This window comes from Stenella coeruleoalba (genome assembly GCF_951394435.1).
Source record: "Stenella coeruleoalba genome assembly, chromosome: 1".
Taxonomy (NCBI): domain Eukaryota; kingdom Metazoa; phylum Chordata; class Mammalia; order Artiodactyla; family Delphinidae; genus Stenella; species Stenella coeruleoalba.
In genome coordinates this window covers 115,943,011-115,967,404 of record NC_137169.1, presented here as the reverse complement: position 1 = coordinate 115,967,404, position 24,394 = coordinate 115,943,011, and the positions used below count along the sequence as shown (strand labels likewise).

At 42.2% G+C, this 24,394-nt stretch overlaps 1 protein-coding gene across 1 annotated transcript in view; it reads left to right on the top strand.

Annotated features, from left to right (window-relative positions):
- The first annotated feature begins 7,571 nt into the window (after nucleotides 1-7,571).
- The window catches only part of CD244 (CD244 molecule), a 29,531-nt gene continuing 12,708 nt past the window's right edge, over nucleotides 7,572-24,394 (top strand). The window contains exon 1 of the mRNA XM_079915007.1: nucleotides 7,572-7,666. Coding sequence (XP_079771133.1) covers nucleotides 7,606-7,666 — 61 coding nt within the window. The 5' untranslated portion in view covers nucleotides 7,572-7,605. The remainder of the gene's footprint in view (nucleotides 7,667-24,394) is intronic.

Below are 24,394 nucleotides of genomic sequence, written 5' to 3'. Positions count from 1 at the left end.
AGATCAATGGAACAGTATAGAAAGCCCAGAGATAAACCCACACACTTATGGTCAACTAATCTATCACAAAGGAGGCAAGGATATACAATGGAGAAAAGACAGTCTCTTCAATAAGTGGTGCTGGGAAAACTGGATGGCTACATGTAAAAGAATGAAATTAGAACATTCCCTAACACCATACACAAAAATAAACTCAAAATGGATTAAAGACCTAAAGGTAAGAAGGGACACTATAAAACTCTTAGAGGAAAACATAGGAAGAACACTCTATGACATAAATCACAGCAAGATCTTTTATTTATTTATTTATTTATTTACTTTTTTGGCTGTGTTTGGTCTTCGTTTCTGTGCGAGGGCTTTCTCTAGTTGTGGCAAGCGGGGGCCACTCTTCTTCGTGGTGCGCGGGCCTCTCACTATCACAGCCTCTCCTGTTGCAGAGCACAGGCTCCAGATGCATAGGCTCAGTAGTTGTGGCTCACGGGCCTAGTTGCTCCGCAGCTCGAACCCGTGTCCCCTGCATTAGCAGGCAGATTCTGAACCACTGCGCCACCAGGGAAGCTCCCAGCAAGATCTTTTTTGACCCGCCTCCTAGAGTAATGGAAATAAAACCAAAAATAAACAAATGGGACCTAATGAAACTTAAAAGCTTTTGCACAGCAAAGGAAACCATAAGATGAAAAGGCAACCCTCAGAATGGGAGAAAATATTTGCAAATGAAGCAACTGTCAAAGGATTAATCTCCAAAATATACAAGCAGCTCATGCAGCTGAATATCACACACACACACACACAAACCCAGCCCAATCCAAAAATGGGCAGAGGACCTAAATAGACATTTCTCCAAAGAAGACAAACAGATGACCAACAAATACATGAAAAGATCCTCAACATCACTAATCATTAGAGAAATGCAAATCAAAACCACAATGAGGTATCACCTCACACCAGTCAGAATGGCCATCATCAAAAAGTCTACAAACAAGAAATGCTGGAGAGGGTGTGGAGAAGAGGGAACCCTCCTGCACTGTTGGTGGGTATGTAAATTGATACAGCCACTATGGAGAACAGTATGGAGGTTCCTTAAAAAAACTAAAAATAGGGCTTCCCTGGTTGCGCAGTGGTTGAGAGTCCGCCTGCCGATGCAGGGAACACGGGTTCGTGCCCCGGTCCGGGAAGATCCCACATGCCGTGGAGCGACTGGGCCCGTGAGCCATGGCCGCTGAGCCTGCGCGTCCGGAGCCTGTGCTCCGCAGCGGGAGAGGCCACAACAGTGAGAGGCCCGCGTACCGCAAAAAAAAAAAAAAACAACTAAAAATAGAACTAGCATATGACCCAGCAATCCCACTACTGGGTATATACCCTGAGAAAACCATAATTCAAAAAGATACATGTACCATAAGGTTCATTGCAGCACTAGTTACAATAGCCAGGACATGGAAGCAACCTAAATGTCCATCAACAGATGAATGGATAAAGAAGATGTGGCACATGTATACAATGGAATATTACTCAGCCATAAAAAGAGACGAAACTGAGTTATTTGTAATCAGGTGGATGGATCTAGAATCTGTCATACAGAGTGAAGCAAGTCAGAAAGAGAAAAACAAATAGCATATGCTAACGCATATAAGTGGAATTAAAAAAGTGGTATTGATGAACCTAGTGGCAGGGCAGGAATAAAGACGCAGACGTAGAGAATGGATTTGACGGCACAGAGGGGGAAGGGGTGGTTGGGATGAAGTGAGAGAGTAGCACTGACGTATATACACTACCAAATATAAAATGGATGGCTAGTGGAAAGATTCTGCATAGCACAAGGAGATCAACTCGATGCTTTGTGACGACCTAGAGGAGTGGGATAGGGAGGGTGGGAGGGAGGCTCAAGAGGGAGGGCATATGGGGATATATATATATATACATATAGCTGATCACTTTGTTGTACAGCAGAAGCTAACACAACATTGTAAAGCAATTACACTCCAATAAAGAGGTTAAAAAAAAAGAACAACAACAACAAAAATAACAAAGAGCCTAGAAAAGAGAATAAAAAGGAATAGCCAATGGGCTGCAAATGTGCCTGAGAAATCTTTTGGGGATGATGAAAACGTTCTAAAACCAGTTTGTGGTAATGAAACTGCAAAACTCCATAAATTTACTAAAAGTAATTAAATTGTGCACATAAAATGGGGGAATGTAAATTATACCTCAATAAAGCTGGGATGGTATTTTTTTTTTAAACAAAACAAAACAAAAGAACAAAACGAACAGGGCAGGAGGAACCAATGCATTTCGAAAAGATAAAGGGGCTGGTTGTGAAACATAAAATGTTATTTTTCAGACTTGAGGAAGTGAATAGGAATAAAATTTCTGGGGTCCAAGACCCAAAAGTTATCCTTTGATATAGGCTAAGAAGAATTACTAGAATTAAAACACAAGGCAACAAAAGTCTCTGCCGAGGACTTATAAATCTGAAATGATGCTTTAAAAACCTCTGTTGGAATGAGGCTGATGTACTTTTTGACATTTAATGGTGTGTCTAACACTTGTGCTTGTGCTGGATTGCCCTGGCTGGGATGGAGGACAGAAAAGCAGTATCAGATAAGAGAGTGGAGCACGGGGAAGTCAAGGCATGTGATCCCCAAGTCTCCTTCCTCACAAGAAGAAAGCACACAGATGTGCTAAGGAACACCAGCAGAGGCAGTTAGAACAGAGTCTGCCAGAAAGACTGAGAGAACTTCACATGAAAGTTATATAGGGAGGTTGGATGGGGGGAGAAAAAGGGGAACTCTTGGGGGATGGAAAATCCGATCTAGGCTCTTCATTTTTTGTGGTCTAATATGTGGACATGTGTAACCTGTGTAGTAGATGTAACCGCACATGGAATCAGAAAACCTGTCAGCACTGGTATGGATTATACATGACAGACAAACAACAATGTGGAGAAAAGAAAATCCTCCAGAACAGAGTTTGCCATGTCAAGAAAATTTCATTTATGGTTTATTGCGAATGTTCATGTCATTAAAAAAACAAGATAATTTGGTTTTAAGTTCCTAACTGCAGTATGAAACTTTGATCACATGTGCTTGTTTTCAGAGATGCCAGTGTACCACAACTCAAAAAATTAAAGGGAACATTGGCTTGCACAAATTACCTTATCATTCAGACCTCAATTTTGATCTTCTAAATTTATAATTCACAAAGTAGGTGCAACTCACAAACTAGGTGGCAGGGCACCTAGAGTCATTATGTTTTCTTTTCCATTTTGCAAAACACTCAAATGTAACAATTTAGGTATAAAATTGGATGCTAAATCAGATTCTGATTTATACTATACAGCTGACCCTTGAAAAATGAACAATGGGGGGGTTAGGGGTGCTGATCCCGCCCCTACCAAAGTCTAAAATTTGAGTATAACTTTATAGTTGGCCCTCCATACAGGCGGTTCTGCGTCCGTGGATTCAACCAGCCACAGGTCGTGTAGTACTGCAGAACATATTGAGTGACCAAAAAAAAAAAAAGGTTTACTCTCCCTCAAGTAAGAGAAAATTCTCCCGCCTGATGACCTTCAAACTGAGACATTGGCTCTGCAGATTTGGGATTTGCCAGCCTCCATAATTTCATGAGCCAGTTCTCTATAATAAATCTCTTTATCTCCATCTCCATTTCCATCTCTATCTCTCTATCTATGTCTATATATCTCCTATTGGTTCTGTTTCTCTGGAAAGCCTCACTAATACATTGATCTTATGTTATGTAGTTGAAAACCTGGGAACTTGGAGAACTGGTATTTTAAATCATCGCACATGTAATATAGTTATTGTAAAAAGTTCTGGACAGGAAGTATATGTGGAATAAAAAGTAAAAGTCACTCACTCACCTCTACTCAAAATTCTATTTCTTTATCTAAAGGTTGCCATCATGAATATATATATATATATATATTTTTTTTTTTTTTTTTGACTGTGCTGGGTCTTTGTTGCTGCGCGCGGGCTTTCTTTAGTTGTAGAGAACGGGGGTTACTCTTTGTTGCTGTGCGCGGGCTTCTCATTGCGGTGCCTTCTCTTGTTGTGGAGTACGGGCTCTCTAGGTGTGTGGGCTTCAGTAGTTGTGGCACCCGGGCTCAGTAGTTGTGGCTCATGGGCTTAGTTGCTCTGCGGCATGTGGGATCTTCCCGGACCAGGGCTCGAACCCGTGTCCCCTGCATTGGCAGGCGGATTCCCAACCACTGTGCCACCAGGGAAGTCCCCAACATGAATATTTTTCCCCAGGCATGTTTCTTTGCATTTACAACCATTCAGAGAACATAAATACACACACATTAGTTTGTCCACCTAAAGAGAACTATATTATGCAGATGGTTTTGTGAATGTCTTAAGCTTCTTTTCATGTGAGTATGTAGACATTTATTTTACTCTTAAAAGTCTTCTTAATATACTGTAGTATAGAACGAATACACCATATTTTTTAAACTGTTCCCCACTGATTAACTTTAGGTTATTTAGGATTTTTTACTTAACAATGCTATAAGGAAGAATCTTGCTTATCTTTGGGCATTTGTGAAAGTATTAGTGAGAGTATTTCTGTGGGTAAATTCAAAGAGGGGAATTGCTAGGTGAAAGGGCATATGTATTTAACATGTTAATGATTACTATTAAATTGCCTTCTAGTAAATTATCAAAGTTGAAGGTGGTCTTAGGGACCCCAAATTTAAAATTAGTCTCAGAAGTGGGTGGATTGTTTCAGACATTACATGAAATTTCTAAAAATATTATATGTTCTGGTATAATGTTATAAGTCATAATTCTAGTTATTACTTTAAAATGTATATCTCAGAAATAACTAAATTTCCTTGTCAATTGCATTATTATGAACTTTCATCAAATCCTTAACCATGGTCATTTTTAAGTCTTTTGTCATTTACAGACAGTTCTGGGTGTACTCTGAGGCTTTTGCAAAAATGTTCCTATAAAAGGGTTTCATCTTCACGGAATCCATGGAAAAGACTGACAAGTACAGGTTTCTGGTAACTGACTATACTCCTGAACTGAATGAATAAGCATTTTCAGAACTCTAATGGAAAACTGATGAATTCATAAAAGTGCTGACAAAAGATGAAAAAACAAATTAATTACATGGGACTGAGTGAACTGATGAGGATGATTATAATTTTTGTGACTTTCTGTTTGAATAAAAAAAGAAAATCCCACAAGGACTCAGAGACAAAAAATATACAAATCAATTTTCACTGCAAAGTAAAGGAGCTGTTACAGTGGAGGATTCCTGGACTGAATGCCAATATTATGACATAGTATGAGTGTGTTTCGTAAATGCAATCATTGTTGCTTTTGTTGTGGTCATCCAAAAAAAAAAAAAGAAGTGAGTGGATTTGGGGACTCATCAGTGTTGTAACTGGGATATACTAGAATGAACTTGACTCCTTGAAACATGGTGAAAGTGTGATTTGAGAAAAAGAAGGATGAGTGGGTGGGGGTTGATGAAACATTAATTCTTGGATGGTCACTGACCGTTAAATGTCCAAGACTTACAAAGACCTGGGGAATATGCATGGGAAATGGGAATACAGGAGTTTCTGAATTTATGTGGACTTTGTAGCATCTTAGGTCTTCATACTAAAGTGGCTGGATTACACAGAATGGCTCTTTGTACAAGGATCCTGCAGGGCAAGATATAAATTCCATGAAGGCAGGGACCATGGTGACTTAGTTTACTAGTGTATCTCAGAGGGAAGGGAAATGCTTTCTCTAGGGAACTCATTCATTCCTTCAGCACTCAACAGTCTATAACCAACTATTAAGAGCCAGGCACTGGGCCAGGCTCTGGAAACACTAACCTAAGGAGAGAAAAGACTTCATGTAGAAGAGCTCAAGGTCAGGCAGGGCAGTGTGTAGAACAAGTAGCAGTTATCATGGGGTAGAGTATGGTAAGGGCCACAAGACACAAAGTGGTACATCTGCTTCCAGTTCAGTTTCCAGGGGATGGTAGGTCATCCACGTGACTGGTGGGAAGAGGATGGAGCTGGTGCTGGGGTCAGGAGTGGTGAACCAGATTCCTAATTAATGTTGTCCATTAGTTGCTTTGAACAGATGGCCCTTGTCCTCCATCTTTAATGGGAGGAAATTTACTCTTCCTTATTTTATCATGCCTTGAGCACCAGTTCCTAAGGTCAAGGGCATGGCCAGATCAACTCTGAGGAAATTTCCCAGGACTGAGGACTGCCCCTTGGGAGGAGAAAAATGAGAGAAGAGCTGATAACCATTAGATTAGCTGGAAAAATCTGTGTCGGTCTCCGTTTAAGAAAACAAACAAAACCTTACCGTTGTCCAGAGTTTTTTACACTCATCCTCTCAGGTACAGTTTTTAATTTGATTCTGAAACTACCTTGTAAGGGATGGGAGCCAAGTATTGTTGAGCCCACAGGCTCAGAAAATAATTTGGTCAGGATCACAGAGGCTGTGTGTTGCTGAAATGGAACTCAAGTCTACATCTTTGACTCCAAATCCAGTGCTCCATCCGGAATATCACTGCTGCCTTTTTTGGCAGGCAAGGCTTTCAGTCTGCCTCCCCTTAGCCCAGCTTCAGACAGGGTGACTGGAAATGGATCAAAAGATTGAAAAGGAGAAGAAAGACTGACCTGAAGTGAACTGAAAGTATTTTCTGCTAAGGGGAAAGCAGAAGAAAGAGAAAGGCATAGAACTCTGGGGTGTGGTCTCAAAGCAATTGCATTCTGAGAAAGATGGGATGCCTCCACCTCTCCCTGGCGGGGTGAAGAGGATCAGATGCTACCTGGCCTTTCTGGAGGGTGGAATCAAAGTGCGTGCTTGGGGGAAGCAAACATGGGTCTACATCCTGTCTGGGTGAGAGAAGCTGAGAGAAGGAATAAAGAACTATTACGGGAAAGTAGAAAAAGAAGAAGGGAGGGAATTTAGAAGTACAGATAGGAAACTAGGGCAAAAGCACATCCTTAAGAAAAAAAAATTAATTTGCATATGCTTAAACTTTGGTATCAACTTGCAGAGATTCCCCAGGCCTGTTAGATTTTTCTAGTGCCCCTTACTTGTCTTCTTCAACATTTCACCCACTTATCTAGGGTTCCACTTCTCAGTCCACATCCTTCCCAAACCCTCTCCCCTCCACCTTCGCAATGTCTGTTGGGATGGGACAGGCTCTGATGATGGCTGTTTGGCCCCCATGTAGGTTCCTCCATATTGCCAGTAGGATGCATAGAATTGGAAAATTTCTTGGGCATCTGTCCTTTAAACAAAGAAGCTGGGCTGGGGCAGAGCTTGGGACAAGATATTGAAGCTGGTTTTGTGAGTCACTGTGAACTCTGAACACCCGCCCACTTGAGGCAGACTTTGCAAGTTTAGCTTGCGGGAACTATCAGACCAGGTCCAGGGACTGGGGCTTCCTCAACGGCCTTGTTAGTGTTCAGCTAATGAGAACAGCCTCAAGTTGAGGAAACTGTGGCTGGAGCGAGGCCGTTCTGCTCTCCGTCAGCCTCCTGCTGATGGGTGGCTGCTGAGCCTGTGCAGGGCAGAGCATCTGGTGGGAGAGGACCCGGCCTGATCCCTCTGTCTTGTGGGGATGTTGGGGCAAGCAATTACCCTCACACTCTTTCTGCTCATCAAGGGGCATCGGGGCCAAGGTAAGGAGGCTTAGCCTGGCAGGGGTGGGGCTGGCATGGACTAGGGGCCGTGGCCTTCAGGGAGATCAGTGTCCAGAGCCTCTGGGTTGTGCTGCTTACATTGGTGACCTGGAACTGTGACTCTGAACAGTTCCCTGCAGCTCTGGACAGGCTGGGTCAGAGAGCAAAGGCTGGCAGTGGGTTGGGAGGTCCTTGAGAAGCACCTCTGGCCAAGCAATCCAGGCCACCTCAGGCAAGGTAAGTCTTTTCCACTGGCTTCAGTTTTCCTTTCTGTCTAGTGGGGAGAAAGTATCCTCCCTGCTGGCTGTAAGAAGGACAAAGGAAATATCCTCTAATTTGGTGCGATTACCAGCAGAGAGGAGAAGTGGCCATGAGCTTGGGTTTCTCCAAGGAAGTAGGGGTACTGGAGCTCAGAGACTGACAGATTATTCTCTGAGGCAGGAGAGCTGAGCCCTGGCAAGGGAGAGGGGAGAGGGGAAGGATGAGGCCAAGGCCAGAACAGAGGCCTTACCAGCATGGCCTGGTCCCTCATCCCTCAGCTCTCCCAGCAGCCCAGAGGCCATGGGAGCCTGAGAATTATTAGGGAAATGTTGTCTGGGGGCAGGGTGAGGGGAAGGGAAGAGAAGGAGACAGTATAAGGAAGCTCCATAGCAAACTGATAACTGTCAGCTGGGCCCTGGGCCAACTAATGTTTGTGTGTGTGGGAAGCAGGTTCCCCTTCTTTTTCCAACCCTAAGTCTAGGATGCTCTGAGACTCGGAGCCTGCATTTTAGATCAGTGACTCTTTGAGGGACATCATGAGTGGGGGGTGCGGTGAGAGGAGGGCACACTTTTGTGCAAAGGGAAGAAACAGAGGCACAAGGAAGTATTTGTGCAAGGCCTGTTAGAAGCCATCCCTGGGTACTCAGTTCAATCACTGAGCCCCTGAGCACTTTGGTATCCTTCAAGAAGACACATTCCAGGCTCCGGCTTTTGTAATGAGTACAGGCGGAGTAGGGCAGGGTGTAATAAGGAACAGGGAGCAGAGAGAGCAGTCTGGAGACTGGGGCTCATGCATGTGGGCTGGAGGGACCCAAAGACGCAGGATCCTAGGTAAGAGAGCTAGGTTGGAACCTGGGCTAAGTAGCCTTGAAAGCTGAGGTAGGACCCACATGCTTTGATGCCTGGCTCTGGGGGTGGGAGGGACAGAACGTTGAGGCTGACTCAGATCATGAGCCCAAGTGGCAGGAAGACGATGCTCCCTCTATCCCCATTCCCAGGGCTGTGGTGCTCTCTTTGGGTGTGGCTATGACAAGACCCATTGGTGGGAGGTAGTGGGGAGCCTGGAGAGTGATTCTTTGAGCAGAGGGAGGGATGGACTTTGGTCTTAGGGAACTTCTCTCTCTTCTTGCTATGCCCTGTGTCTGTGGGTCTGACCTCATGTAAGCTGACTGAAACTGCTTTGTTTATTTAGTTCAATTTTTAAACTTCTTAATTGAAAATGATTTTTAAGTTTCAGGGGATAGCCCAAAGAATTTTTGTATTTCTTTCACCTAGATTCACCAGTTGTTAACATTTTTTCACATTTGCCTTATTTCTCTTTCTCTCCAAATATAGGTATGTGTGTATAGCTGTATAATAATAATTACTTTTGTGGAATATTCAAGAGTAAGTTGCAGACATCATGCCCCTTTACTCTTAACTATTTCAGCACACATCTTCTAAGGACAAGGATGTTCCCATATCATATCATATATCAGCACAGTTATCAAATTTAGTAAATTTAACATAGATACAATCAAACATACAGTCCATATTTAAATATTACCAGCTGTCCCCCAAATGTGCTATACGACATCTTTTTTCCCCAACCAGAATCCAATCAGGATCACGTATTGCATTCAGTTGTTATATCTTTTTCGTCATCTTCAATCTACAATTATTCCTTTCTTTGTCTTTTATGAATTTGACATTTGTCGAATACAAGTCAGTTGTTTTCTAGAGGGTTCCACAATCTGAGTTTGTCTAATGTTTTGTCAAAAGACTTAGGTCATGCACTTTTGGCAGGAATACCATGAAAGTGATGGCATGTCTTTTTCAGTGCATCCCATCAGGTGGTACAATGACAGTGAAACATTTTTTCTAAGACTTGGTTTACTGAAGAATGTAATATGCATCACATATGTGTAAGAGGCTCATAGCACTCTTGAGCATTGCAAAAGTCTTCCAAAGGCTTCTCACTTCACGTAGAGTAAAAGCCATACATTTTACAATGGCCCACGTGATCTGGCCTCCCTGACCACTGCCCCTTCTTCTCTGGTCTTCTCACTGCATTTCAGCCACGCTGGCCTGCTGGTCCTCACGCATGTTCCACTTGGGGGCTTTGCACTGTTTTCTCCACTTAGAATGCTGCGTTTCCCTCATTTGCCATGAGGCTTCCTTCCTCATTCTGCTCAAATACCACTTCTGCAGTGATATCTTTCCCACTAAAAATGTCAACCCCTTCATCCTGTAACTTCTTCTCTCCCTCTTCGTTTATTTTTCTCTGTAATGCTCGTCTCCATTTTACATACTATATGTTTACTTATTTGTCTTATTTTCTATCTCCTAGGCTCTTCTTTACCTCATTAGAATGTAAGAGCCTTGAGGCCAGGGCTTTTGTGTGTTTTGTTCACTGCTGTATCTTCAGCATCTAGAACAGTATCTGGCACAAGTAGACCCTCACTATGTATTTATTGAATGAATGAGTACTTTAAATAATCCATGGAATAAAGTGAGTTTATCTGCCTACCAGAAAGCTTCATTGGGAAAACTGTTTTAGATTTTAAAGCATGTAAATACTAACTACCTCTGTGGCCTTGAGGAAGTTAACTAACTTCTTGTTTCTCAATTTTTCATTCATAACATGAAGTTAACAGCGGTGCCTGCTTCCTGGGGGATGTGTGAGGATTAGATGAGATATAGTGTATAAAGTGTTTAGAGAAATGCTGAGTTATAACAAGTCCTCCAAAATGAATGCTCATGTTAGTCGACTCTTTGGAGGCAGGGCATATATTTCACTTAGTTTTGTAGTCAGAGTAAAGAGGAGAGACTATTCAGTAATCTTTTGTTGACTTTAATTAATTGAATAGAAAGTGAGTTAGAGAATCTTCAGATAAGATGATAAAGTTTTCATGTGTGACCCTTTTCTGAGGGTTTCTCATTATCATAACCAGGATCTTAGGGAGACTTCAACATTTTTAACTTAAAGAAACATGTGTTCAAGACATTTAATCACATGATTACATCGTAATGTAAAGCAGTCTGTTTTCACAATAGCATCTCCCTCTCTATTCCCATTCCTTCCCTGGATATGTTTTGAGTAGCTCTGTACCGGGTGCTGGACAAGATATTTAGGATTCAGTAGTGATTAAGTACACGGCCCCTTTGTTTATGGAACCTACACCATTTTTATCCATCAGTACATAATTACAGCTGTGATTAGTGCCCAACGAAGTGCCCAACACAGTAAGTGCTCAAAACATGTTAGTTGAGTGAATAAATGAATTGTTTTCAGGCATCTTAGAGGAAGATTGGGATAATTTTGGGGTCAGATGGTTTGGGGACCAGGGACCTTCAAATCACTGCCCATGAGAGTGGACTTGGGCCCTAAAGTTCATTTTGGGCCCTAAATTCAGATTTTGGCTTTACATTCTGAAGACACTACAAAGGACACACCAGAGGCTATAAATGCCCAGGGGCCACAAGGTCTGGGGTGAGACGTGCTGGACCAAAAAAAAGGGGCAGGGGCAGCATCTCACAGATTAGCTCTGAAGACCGCAGGCTGTTCCCATAGGTTGTGTTGAAACTTTCACTTCTCAGGAAGGAGTCACTGATCGCAACTGCTCTGGCTGGGATCCAGACAAGTTCTAAAAAGGCTGGATTTATTTTTGTCCATTTTTTTCCTTATTGTACTCCCCCTCAGACAAAGTGTGAATAGTGAAGTATCTGTCCACAGGAGAGAGATCAGGACTCAGAGAACTCAGGGCTGCAGCACCACTGCAGGGAACCATTTCTATAGAAATCCCTCCAGAGATGGCTGGGCCATTGTCTTCATGATACGTGTGCAGAAAAGTGTGCAAAATGGGGCTTCCCTGGTGGCGCAGTGGTTGAGAATCTGCCTGCTAATGCAGGGGACACGGGTTCGAGCCCTGGTCTGGGAGGATCCCACATGCCGCGGAGCAACTAGGCCCGTGAGCCACAACTACTGAGGCTGTGCGCCTGGAGCCTGTGCTCCGCAACAAGAGAGGCCGTGACAGTGAGAGGCCCGCGCACCGCGATGGAGAGTGGCCCCCCCCCCCCCGCCTTGCCGCAACTAGAGAAACCCCTCGCACAGAAACAAAGACGCAACACAGCAAAAATAAATTAATTAATTAATAAACTCCTACCCCCAACATCTACAAAAAAAAAAAAAAAAAACATTGGTTGAAAAAAATAAATGCTTTGGTACAGGCATGGCTAATTATTAAAAAAAAAAGTGTGCAAAATTATAAACGTACAACTCAATGAGTTATTGTTAAGTGAAAACACCTGTGTGTTTACCACATGTTCCCTCCTTTCCTTACCTCCACCTTCTTCCACAAATACAACCACTCTTCTGACTTCTAACATCATTGGTTAGCTTTGCCTATATATAAATGGAATCATAAAGTATATACTCTTGTATTGGCTTCTTTTGCTCAACATCTGATGAGATTTATCTGTGCTATCACTTGCAGCTGGTCGTTTTCATGGCTGTATTTCATTGTATGACTGTATAATAGTTTATTAATCTATTCTACCACTGATGAACCTTTGGGTTGTTTCAAGGTTTTTTTTTTCCCTATTATAATCACGCTGCTAAGAGTCTTTAGGCCGAGCTGCTCAGCATGCGGGATCTTGGTTCCTAACCAGGGATGGAGCTCGCGCCCCCTGCAGTGGAAGCTCAGAATTTAAACCACTGGACCACCAGGGAAGTCCTCTATGAGCCTTTTAGTGCATGCATGTCTGTTGGGGGTAGAAGCACTGGGTATGTAGATATACCTCTAGTAGTTGCTGCTAAACTGTTTTCCAAAGTGGTTGAACCAAGCAGTGCGTGAGAGTTCCAAGTTTCAGGGCCACCAGCTTGTTCTGAGGACCTGCAAATGGGAAATGAAAGTGCAGGGGTGTGGAGCCTGAAAGGTGAAAGTCAAAGCCAAGAGAACCATGTCTGTTCTGGCTTCCCTGGTGTACTGCACGAAATTCCTACATGAGAGTCATTTCTGGGAGCTGAATTTAATTAATTAATCAACTGAACACTTCATTAAACCCTTACTATGTTCCAAGAACCATGCAAGATTTTGTGGAGGAAACAAAGGTGAAACACACATTGGTTCCATCCTTAAGAATCTTTCAGATAGTTAGAGGAAAAGAGACCTGTACAATATCAACTCTAAGGGAAGACAGCAAATGCTAAATGCTAAGTGTCTCCGACAGGCAAGATATATTTAGAGCACAAAGGGTGCAAAGAAGATGGAGAGTCCTTCTAGGTAGGGACACTGGGGAAGTGGCCTTGAAGGACAAATAAGAGTTCAGGAGATAGGGGTAAGGTAGAAGGACAAGCTAAGCAGAGGGAACAGCCTAAACAGAAGTAGGGAAAACAGGTTTGAATGAGGAGACGTGAGAAGCAGATGCACTTGTCATCTTGGAGAAAGACAGTATTACAAATGCATTGGATGATTCAGTTAACTGATACAAAGAGTGGGACATAGCCTAGGTAAGTTGACAGAGGTAAGGGGTTGCATTGTCTGAGAAATGGAGTCAGTATAGCCAGGAGGAAGCCCCCAGGGTGGGGCTAGGTGAAGAAGAAGAGAGGTGATGAATTGGGTTGTGGACCTGAGGGGATTTTATCTACTTTATAATTTTGCCTTGACTAGGGCCGGCCCTGCCCCAGCACTTTTGGGATCTCACTGAGCTTTATCCACCCAGACCCCATCAGGAACCCCTTCTGTTGCCTTCACTCCAAGCCTGGTGGCATAACCCTGAGCTGAGAAAACCTCAACATCCTTTGTTGGCTAGGGGAAGTTACACTTTTCTGAAGGTTTTCTTTTCTCTCCCCTGTCCCCTCTCCGAGGCTCTCAGGCCTCAACCTTCTTCCCATCTCACCCTTCCTCCGACCAGCAGGTCAAGGTCAGAGGAAGCTGAGCTGACGGTGGACACTGTGGGACTCTGGAGGCTGCAGCTTCTGCACCCAGCTCTGGGGCTGAGCGGGACTCACTGCTGGGTCAGATCGTCTCCTTGACCGTCCTCTGTGCTGGCTTCCCTCTTCTTCCTGAGGAGGTGGTGGAGTTAATCACTTGACCTCTGCCCTCCCTCTGCAGAGTTGTTTCACCCCATTCTTTCCTAACCACCGGAAGAGAGGCCCCAAAGCTGCTGAGTGGTAACAACAGAGGTAGCAGCAGCCCTGGGGCCTGCTCTGACCACCGGAATCTGCTGTGGCCTCTCCGCTCTGAGCAATCCGCCGCGTGTCGGGGCCTCCTCCACCTCTCACTAAGCATGTGAGAATTTGTGTTGAAGTTATCTTTTCATACTGCCATTTCTTGTCTCTCCATTTGGCATATGTGCCCCTCTGGGACAGGGACAGAGGTCTTTCTGCCTCAGTCACAATACCCACTACATAGTACCTTGCCCACTCATCTTTCTGCTGTATCCTCCCACTCCAGCCTCACCCCACCGCCATCCCTGTCTAGCCCTGCCTCACCCTGAATATCTTCCTTTTCCCCACACTGGGCTGTTGAGGGCTGCAGAAGAAAATTCAACAACAAAGAGCAACTGCAGATTGAGAGCCTTCAATTTCAGCTGGGTCCCCACTGTCCTGGGAATCCTTGTTTCTGATCCACAGCTTTCCCCTTTCTCCAAAGGGCTGATTCCAAACCTTCACCATCTCTTCAGGATCCCGTTCCATCATCATAGCTTTTATCAGCCTACACTCTCCTTCTCCAAGTAAATGGAGGCCCCAATTAGGGATTCTGCCGACCTCACCAACAATCCCTCAACATCAACTGACCTCACCTGTGCCCGTAAATGACCACATTCACCTCTGCTCTGCGTTAGGGAGCTCTCCTCCTTTCCTTGGTCTGTCCTTCCCCGTGTGCTCTGGACATCACGGCTTCATCTGGTAGGTCATCCAGGACCTGCCCAGTTCACGATATCTCTGATCTTTCTTCAACTGCTCCTTTTCTGTTGGCTTTCCACTCTTAGTTCATTATCCTCCCATTTAAAAATCTATGTTGGAATACCATCCAGTTTTTCCCTACTATGTCTTTCTTTCCCGTGTGTCTCTTTTACTACTCATAAGAACACTTCGCTTCTGATACCTCTGGTCTCCAAATGTGTGTGTAGTTCTTTCCCCACACCAAGCAACTCTCTGTGGCCCCAGCTGGGTGTCTTACAATTTGACTCAATTCTGACACCATCTGCCCGGAGACAGTGTTAGATTTCACAGATTAAGGGCTCGTTCCCACAAGATTACCTCCCTCTGCCATTTCAGACACCAGTCTCAAGCCCAGGTTGTAGATCAGAGGTTCCAGTGATCCCCTCTTCTGATTCAATTAGTTTGTTGGAGTAGCTCACAGAAGAGTGGGAAACACTTACTTACATTTACCAGTTTATTAATGGATATGATAAGGGATACAGATGAACAGCCAGATGAAGAGATAAATAGGGCAAGGTCTGGAAGAGAGCTTCTGTTCCCTTGGAGTTGGGGTTCACCAAACTGGTAGCTCCCCTAAACTCGTGCTATTGGGATTTTATAGGGGCTTTCTCATGTAGGTGTGATCAGTTATTAACTATTAACTCCATTTCCAGCCTCTATCCCTCCTCCGAAGGGTGGGGAATGGGGCTGAAAATTCCAAGCTTTTAATCATGCTTGGCCTTTTTTGTGATGAGCCCCTCCCACCCAGGAGTCCATCCAGAGTCATCTTAATAGAATAAAAGATGCTCCTGGTGCTCTTGTTACTTAGGAATTTACAAAGGTTTTAGGAGCCCCATGTCAGGGATGGGGTCAAAGACTAGATACTAAAGCAAGAGATGCTTTTATCACTGAGAAATTATAAGGATTTCAGGAACTCTGTGCCAGGAACTGGGGGGAGAGAATAATGTATATATTTCCATTATCTCACAAAAACCAAACCAGCAAACCAAAATAACAGCTGGTGTTCTTCCTGCGGTAGCTTCTTTCCTAGCTCCTTTTTAGTTGGAGACAAACCCTTCTTAAGTGCATAAACTAATACAATTTACATGAAAATATAATAGAATAGTATAATTAAAAAATGACTACAATGACAGTATAGCATCAGGAGTGTAGATCACACATTTGATTCCTTAATAATTTAATAGTTTAGTTCATAACTTAATCATTCCTTGTATACTCTATATTCAGTTTTTAATTAATTAATTAATTAATTAATTAAATGGCTGTGTTGGGTCTTCATTGCTGCTCGCCGTCTTTCTCTAGTTGCGGTGAGTGGTGGCTACTCTTCATTGCGGTGCGTGGGCTTCTCATTGTGGTGGCTTCTCTTGTCGCGGAGCATGGGCTCTAGGCGCGTGGGCTTCAGCAGTTGAGGCACGCAGGCTCAGTAGTTGTGGCGCACGGGCTTAGTTGCTCTGCGGCATGTGGGATCTTCCGGGCCAGGGCTCGAACCTGTGTCCTCTGCATTGGCAGGCGGATTCTTAACCACTGCGCCACCAGGGAAGTCCTATATTCAGTTTTGTCATGATGAAGGAGAACCAGAATGAAGGCTCTGTGTTTTGATCTGATGGTGGTTATTCAGGGGTTTACTTTATAATTATTCATTGTACTATGCATTTATATTTTAGGCACCCTTTAATATTTGTGCTACCTCTCAATTTTATAAAAGTTAAAAATAAAATAAAACCATCACAACCCCCTAAAAATTAAACTCATTTTCTATCACTCCACTCTCCAGACCTGCTGGAGAGAGCTTTATGACCATCCTTAGCAGACCCATAAGCCAGAAGTATGGGTGTCTGTAACAATGCTGCTGTTCTGTCTGTGATGCCCTCTTCCATACTCCTTTCTCAATCCTCCTGGCAGGCCTGGGTGCCCCAGGCAGCACCTAGCTCACCTCCTCTGGGAAGTCACTCCTAATGCCCCAGGGAAGAGTAGAGCATGCTTTCCTATGCTTGTGTCACACCTTGGGCGCACCCCCATGGCACATTTCACATCAAGTCTTAGTTGGCTGTTTTAGGTTTATCTTCCTCTAGACTGTAAGCACAGTAAAACAGAGATTGTGACTTTTCCTTTACGTCTTTGCCCAGTGCCCTTAATAGTCCCCTTCTCAAAATAGGAGTGATATTACAAATATCTACTTACAGATATGATATGAGCAACAGCAATCATGACAGATGCCAACTCTGAGCAACCTGGAAAGCTTTGTTTGGTGTATTGGCTGAACTTCTTCCCTGCCTTTGGGCCAGTAAGATGCACCCGTGCATGCACCAGTAACCTGGGCTGTTCACTGCTCCCATATTACACTTATATGCTTCTGTTTTGGTCCTGTTCTCTTCTTATGATTTGGCTTTCATTCCTTATTTAAAATCCAGCCCAGCGCTATAGATTTTGGTTTTGTGACAAGCATTTCTGTCACCCATCCTGGAGCCCTTAAACTTGGCATTTCGTGTCGCTCTTGGAGTTGGCTCCTGTGGGATACTCCAGATCCATCTGTAGTCTCAGCCCTTTTGCTGCCTGAGGTGGGGTGGAGTTTTAGATGCCCATTACTTAGCCCAGTGCCTGGTCAATGAAATATGTATCCATTGGTGTGGCTCCCTCTCTACTGAGCCTTACCCTTGACCCTTCATATGACTGACACTGCTATTGCCAGTTACCCAGTCTTGGGAGTTCCATATCTTCCTTTAGCACTTGCTTGTTACGTTTGGGGGGCATTTCTATCTTTCTGTGTACCATTCTATTTGCAACTCTCCCCAACTCTACTTGCCTGGGTTAATCTCTTGAATGTAATTTGGTTGTTTTATCATCTCCCATTTCTATAGTCTGTGAAGGTGATGTCCTGTTTCTAGGAAATTAAGACTTACCATATGCATGTATTTCTTTGCAAATGCTGCCAACCACTAAGACCATCTTGCTTAGTTCTTCTATCTCTAATATTCTGCCTAAGGGCTGCACCTTCTGCTTGATTCCCTGTCCCCAGAGGAGCTGTGAAGTTGCAGTTCCCCCTACCCAGAATGTTTTTTCTGTAGCTCTTCGCCTGGCTGGATCCTTCATATCGATCATTTCTTAGCTCAGATGTCACCTCCTCAGAGAGGTCTTCTCTGGCCATGAATCTACCAGTCACTCTGTTAAATCACCTTTTAAAACTACCTTCATGGCACTTATGCTTCTCTGAAAGGATCTTGTCTCATTTTTCACTTATTTATGGTGCGTACCCCAGCTGGAGTATAAGCTTCATGGGAGCAGGGACCTTGTATCTCTTGCTCACCCCTCTAGTCCAATGTCCTTGAGCAGTGGTTCTCAAGTGGGGACAATTTTGCCCCCCAGGGGACATTTGGAAATGTCTAAAAACTTTTTTGTTTGTCATGAATGGGGCAGGGGTGCAGGCATCTAGCGGGTAGAGGCCAGGGATGATGTTACACATCTTTACAATGCACAGGACGGCTCCCGCTTCCTCTGCAACAGGGAATTAACAGGCTCCAAATGTCAAGTGTTGAGATTAAGATATCCTCCCTAGAGCAATACCTGACACACAGAGAGTATTCAATAAATAATTGTTGAATATAGGAGTGAATAGTCTTCCCATTGCCTCAAAGGGGCTCACTGATTCTTATAGATGTACCTGGAACCTGGGTTTAGAACATCTTTGTCAATCTGTAAATTTGCCCAACCTATTTTCTAGTCTATTTTACCTGTGAGAATTTCTGACCCACTGATTTCTGGTTGTCATTTGAGTAAGTATCAGGAAGAATTTTCTAATATTTCGCCAAAAGATGAGTGCAGAAATCTCCTGTTTTTCCACTCTTGCTGTGGTAATGTTTCCACAGTGGCAACATCTTACTTTGCTCTTATCAAAGTACATTTTACTTAGTTTAATGATCAGAACAGCTCTCTGAGAGGTGGTAATTACTCCTTTTTTACATTTTGTATTTTTATCAAGATATAACTTACAGTAATGTACAAAAAGTTTAAGTGAATAGCTTGATGAACTTTTATATATGTATGTACATGTAACCACCACCCATCTCGAGATGTAAAACATTTCTAGCACCCCAATAGTGTTCTTTGTGTCCCCTCCTACTTGATAATTTCCTCAGAGTTAACCAATATTCTAACCTTTTACCATAGATTTGTTTTTTTTGGATTTTGAATTTTGTATAAGTAGAATCATTCACTGTATACCTTTTGGTGTCTGGCTCCTTTATTAATAACCAAGTCGATAAGATCCATCCACATTTTTGCTTGTAGAAGTAGTCTATTCTTCTTTTTTTTAAAAAAATTAATTTATTTTTGGCTGCGTTGGATCTTCGTTGCTGCGTGCGGGCTTTCTCTAGTTGGGCGAGCGGGGGCTGCTCTTCATTGCGGTGCATGGGCTTCTCATTGTGGTGGCTTCTCTTGTTGCGGAGCACCGACTCTAGGTGTGTGGGCTTCAGTAGTTGTGGCATGTGGGCTCTAGAGCGCAGACTCAATAGTTGTGGCACAGGGGCTTAGTTACTCTGCATCATGTGGGATCTTCCCAGACCACGGATCAAACCCATGTCCCCTGCATTGGCAGGCGGATTCTTAACCACTGCGCCATCAGGGAAGTCCCAGTTTATTCTTTTTCATTGCTAGGTAACAGTCCATTATATGAATATAACATGATTTATTTATTCATCTAATGATGACTGATATTTGGGTTGTTTCCCATTTTGAATTATTATGAATAAAGCCAATATGAACGTTCTTGTATATATTTTCTTGAGTATGTACAAATTCTCCTGGGTTATAGGGCATATGTAACTTTAGTTTTAAAAGATATTGTCAGTTTTCCAAAGTGGCTGTACCAACTTACACTCCCATTAGCAATGAATCAGAGTCTCAGTTGTGCCTCATCCCTGCCAATACTTGGAATTTTCAGTCTTTTAAATGTTAGCCATTTTGGTGGGGATATAGTTGAGTCTCATTGTTTTCTGATATCCAGCAATGTTGGGGACCTTTTTGCTGCTTGTTGGTTAACTGGGTATCATTTATTTGCCAAGTGCCTGTCCTAGTCTTCTGTCTTTTTTTTTTTTTTTTTGGGTTGTCAGTTTATTTCTTACTGATTTTTAGGAATTCTTTATAGACAGGCATACCTCGTTTTATTGAGCCTCACTTTATTGCACTTTGCAGATACTGAGTTTTGACAAATTGAAGGGTTGTGGCAACCCTGTGTCACACAAGTCTATTAGCTCCATTTTTCCAACAGCATTTGCTCACTTTGTGTCTCTTTGTCACATTTTGGTAATTCTCTCAATATTTCAAACTTTTTCATTATTATTATATTTGTTATGATGATCTGTGATCAGTGATCTTTGATGTCACTATTGCAATTGTTTTGGGGTGCCACAAACTGCACCCATATAAGATGGTGAACTTAATCAATTGTTAAAATGACAACAAAGGATTCAGAATATTACATAAACTTAGTTGATGAAGCAGCAGCAGGGCTTGAAAGGATTGACTCCAATTTTGAAAGAAGTTCTACTGTGGTCAAAATGCTGTCAAACATCATTGCCTGTTACAGAGAAATCATTTGTTAAAGGAAGAGTCAATCCATGTGGCAGAGGAGGCTCAAGTAAAGGGCGGAGCCTGACTTTCCTTCTCCAACCCACTACTCCCCATCTGGGCAGAGACTACTTCAATGTGCATGGTGTGAGGGTGTGCTCTAACTTCATTGATTTACATGTAGTTGTCCAACTTTCCCAGCACCACTTGCTGAAGAGACTGTCTTTTTCCCATTTTATATTCTTGCTTCCTTTGTTGATGATTAATTGACTGTAGTTGTGTGGGTTTATTTCTCGGCTCTGTTCTGTTCAATTGATCCGTATGTCTGTTTTTGTGCCAATATCACACTATTTTGACTATTGTAGCTTTGTAGTATTATCTGAAGTGTGGGAGGGTTATGCTTCCTGCTTTGTTCTTTTTCCTTTGTATTGCTTTGGCAATTCTGGGTCTTTTATGATTCCATACAAAATTTAGGATTATTTGTTCTAGTCCTGTGAAAAATATCATAGGTATTTTGATACAGATTGCATTAAATCTGTAGGTTGTTTTGAGTAGTATTGCCATTTTAACAATATTAATTCCTCCAATCCAAGAGTATGGGATATCTTTCCATTTCTTTGAATCATCTTTAATTTCCTTTATTAATGTATTATAGTTCTCAGCATATAAGTCTTTCACCTCTTTGGTCAGGTTTAATCCTAAGTATTTTATTTTTCTTTTGGTGTGATTTTAAAAGGTATGGTTTTGTTACATTCCCTTTCTGATATTTCATTATTAATGTAAAGAAATGTAACTGATTTTTGCATATTAATCCTGTATCCTGCTACCTTGCTGAATTCATCTATCAGTTCTAGTTGTTTTTGTATGGAGTCTTTAGGGCTTTCTCTATATAGTATTATGTCATCTGCATATAATGACAATTTTACCTTGTCCCTTCCAATTTGGATAACTTTTATTTCTTTTTCTTGCCTGATTGCTGTGTCTAGGATTTCCAATGCTATGTTGAATAGAAGTGGTGAGAGTGGGCATCCTTGCCCTGTTCCAGATTTTAACAGGAAGGATTTCAGCTTTTCACCGTTGAGTATTATATTTGTTGTGGGTTTGTCATAAATGGCTTTAATTATGTTGAGATATGTTCCCTCTATACCCACTTTCGTAAGAGCTTTTTTAAAAATCATGAATGGATGTTGAATTTTGTCAAATGCTTTTCCTGTGTCTGTTGAGATAATCATGTGGTTTGTCTTTCTTTTATGAAGGTGGTGTTGTATCACATTGATTGATCTATGTATGTTGAACCATCCTTGTGACCCTGGAATGAAATCAGTTTGACCATGGTGTATGATCCCTTTTATGTAATGTTGGACTCAGTTTGTTAATATTTTGTTAAGGATTTTTGCATCTATGTTCATTAAAGATATTCGCCTGTAATTTTCTTTTTTTGTGGTGTCTTTGTCTGGTTTCAGTGTCAGGATGATGATGGCTTCATAGAAGCCATGAATTTGGGAGTATTCCCTCCTCTTAAATTTGTTTTGAATAGTTTGAGAAGGATAGGTATAAGTTCTTCTTGGTATGTTTGGTACAATTCCTCAGTGAAGCTGTTCAGTCCTGGATTTTTGTTTGCAGAGAGTTTTGTTTTGTTTCATTTTTAAATTACAGATTCTATTTCACTTCTAGTGATCAGTCTATTTAAATGATCTGTTTCTTCTTGACTCAGTTTTGGCAGGCTGTATGTTTCTACAAACTTGTTCATTTCTTCCAGGTTGTCCAGTTTGTTTGCATATAACTATTAGTATTCTCATAATCTTTTTGTATTTTTGTGGTATCTATGGTTAAAATTTCCCTCTTTCTTTTCTTATTTTGTTTATTTGGGTCCTCTCTCTTTTCTTCTTGGTGACCTTGGCTAGAGGTTTGTTGATTTTGTTTACCTTTCCAAAAAATTAGCTCTTGGACTTATTGATCTTTTCTATTGTTTTTTTTTTAATCTCGATTTTATTTATTTCCTCTCTGATTTTCATTATTTTCTTCCTTATATTGACTTCGGGTTTTGTTTGTTCTTCTATAATTCTTTTAGGTGGTAGTTTAGGTTGTTTGTTTAAGATTTTTCTTGTTTTTTGATACAGGCCTGTATTGCTATGAACTTCTCTCTTAGAACTGCTTCTGTTGCATCTCATAGATTTTGTAAGGTTGTGCTTTCATTTTTGTTTGTCTACAGGTATTTTCTGATTTCTTCTTTGATTTCACTTTTGATCCAGTGGTTTTTTAAGAGCATGTTGTTTAGTCTCCATATGTTTGTTCTTTTCCCGTTTTTCTTTCTGTGGTTGATTTCTAGTTTCATATTGTTGTGGTCAGAAAAGGTCTCAGTTGAGTTCATTTTTCAGTTATTTTATATTTTATTCCTACAATTTTCATTTGGTTCTCAAAAAATTCATTTTTTCAGGTAACTATTGCTGCATAATGAAGCACCTCCAAACTTAGTAGTTTAAAACAACAACCACTTATTTAGTCAATGATTCTGCTAGTTGGCAATTTGGGCAGGGCTTAGCTGGGTCATTATTTTCATTTCAGCTTGCACCATTTTTGCATATAGGGTCAGCTGCCAGATTGACTGGGGACGGCTGATCTAAGAAGGCCTCAGCTTGCTGCATGTGATCTCTCATCCTCCAGGAGGCTATCTGAGTCTTGTTTATATGTCAGCTAGACAACATGCCAAGAGAACATGTAGAGGCACATTCCAAGAGGCATGTGCAAGGCCTCTTCAGATCTAGGCTTAGAACTGGCACAACATCATTTTTACTGCATTCTGTTCAGAAAGCCAGCCCAGTTACAAGAGATGGGAAAGTGAACTCTATCTCTTGATGATGGAAGGAGCTGCAAAGTCACATTTCAGGGAGCATAGCCATTTTGCTTTCTATCACACTAGTTCTCTGCTGTAATTCTCAAACATATTTTATTTCCTTGAACATGTTAAACAAAATTACTTTAAAGTTTATGGCTGATAACACTATTATCTAGATGTCCCTTGGATTTATTTCTATTTTTTCTTTTGGTTTTTGGACATGTTTCCTCTTCTTATGCCTGTTTATTTTTTTATTTCATTTTGGACACTGTTGTATGAAAAATTTTAGAAATAGTTTAACGCGCTGGTTTTTGTTATTTTCCTCCAGGAATAATTTGTATTTGCCTCTAGTCAGATTAGAAATACTAGAGATATTAGATAATGTTAATCCAATTCAGGGTTGAAATTATTCAAAACTGGGCTTCAATCTCTGTGAGAGCTGGCCTATTTCTTTTCTTTTCTTTTTTATTAACTTTTTGGCTGCGTTGGGTCTTTGTTGTAGTACATGGGCTTTCTCTAATTAAGGAGAGCTGGGGGCTACTCTTCATTGGGGTGCATGGGCTTCTCATTGCGGTGGCTTCTCTCGTTGTAGAGCATGGGCTCTAGGTGTGCAGGCTTCAGTAGTTGTGGCACACAGGCTCACTAGTTGTGGCTTGCGGGCTCTAGAGTGCAGGCTCAGTAGTTATGGCACATAGGCTTAGTTGCTCCATGACATGTGGGATCTTCATGGACCAGGGATCGAACCGGTGTCCCCTGCATCGGCAGGCAGATTCTTTTTTTATTTTTAAATTAATTAATTAATTAATTATTGGCTGTGTTGGGTCTTTGTTGCTGTGCGTGGGCTTTCTCTAGTTGCGGTGAGCAGGGGCTACTCTTTGTTGCGGTGTGCGGGCTTCTCATTGCGATGGCTTCTCTTGTTGTGGAGCATGGGCTCTAGGGTGAGCAGGCTTTAGTAGTTGTGGCACATAGACTCAGTAGTTGTGGCACGTGGGCTCTAGAGTGCAGGCTCAGTAGCTGTGGTGCACAGGCTTAGTTGCTCTGCAGCATGTGGGATCTTCCAGGACGAGGCTTGAACCTGTGTCCCCTGCATTGGCAGGCAGATTCTTAACCACTGTGCCACCAGGGAAGTCCTTGGCCTATT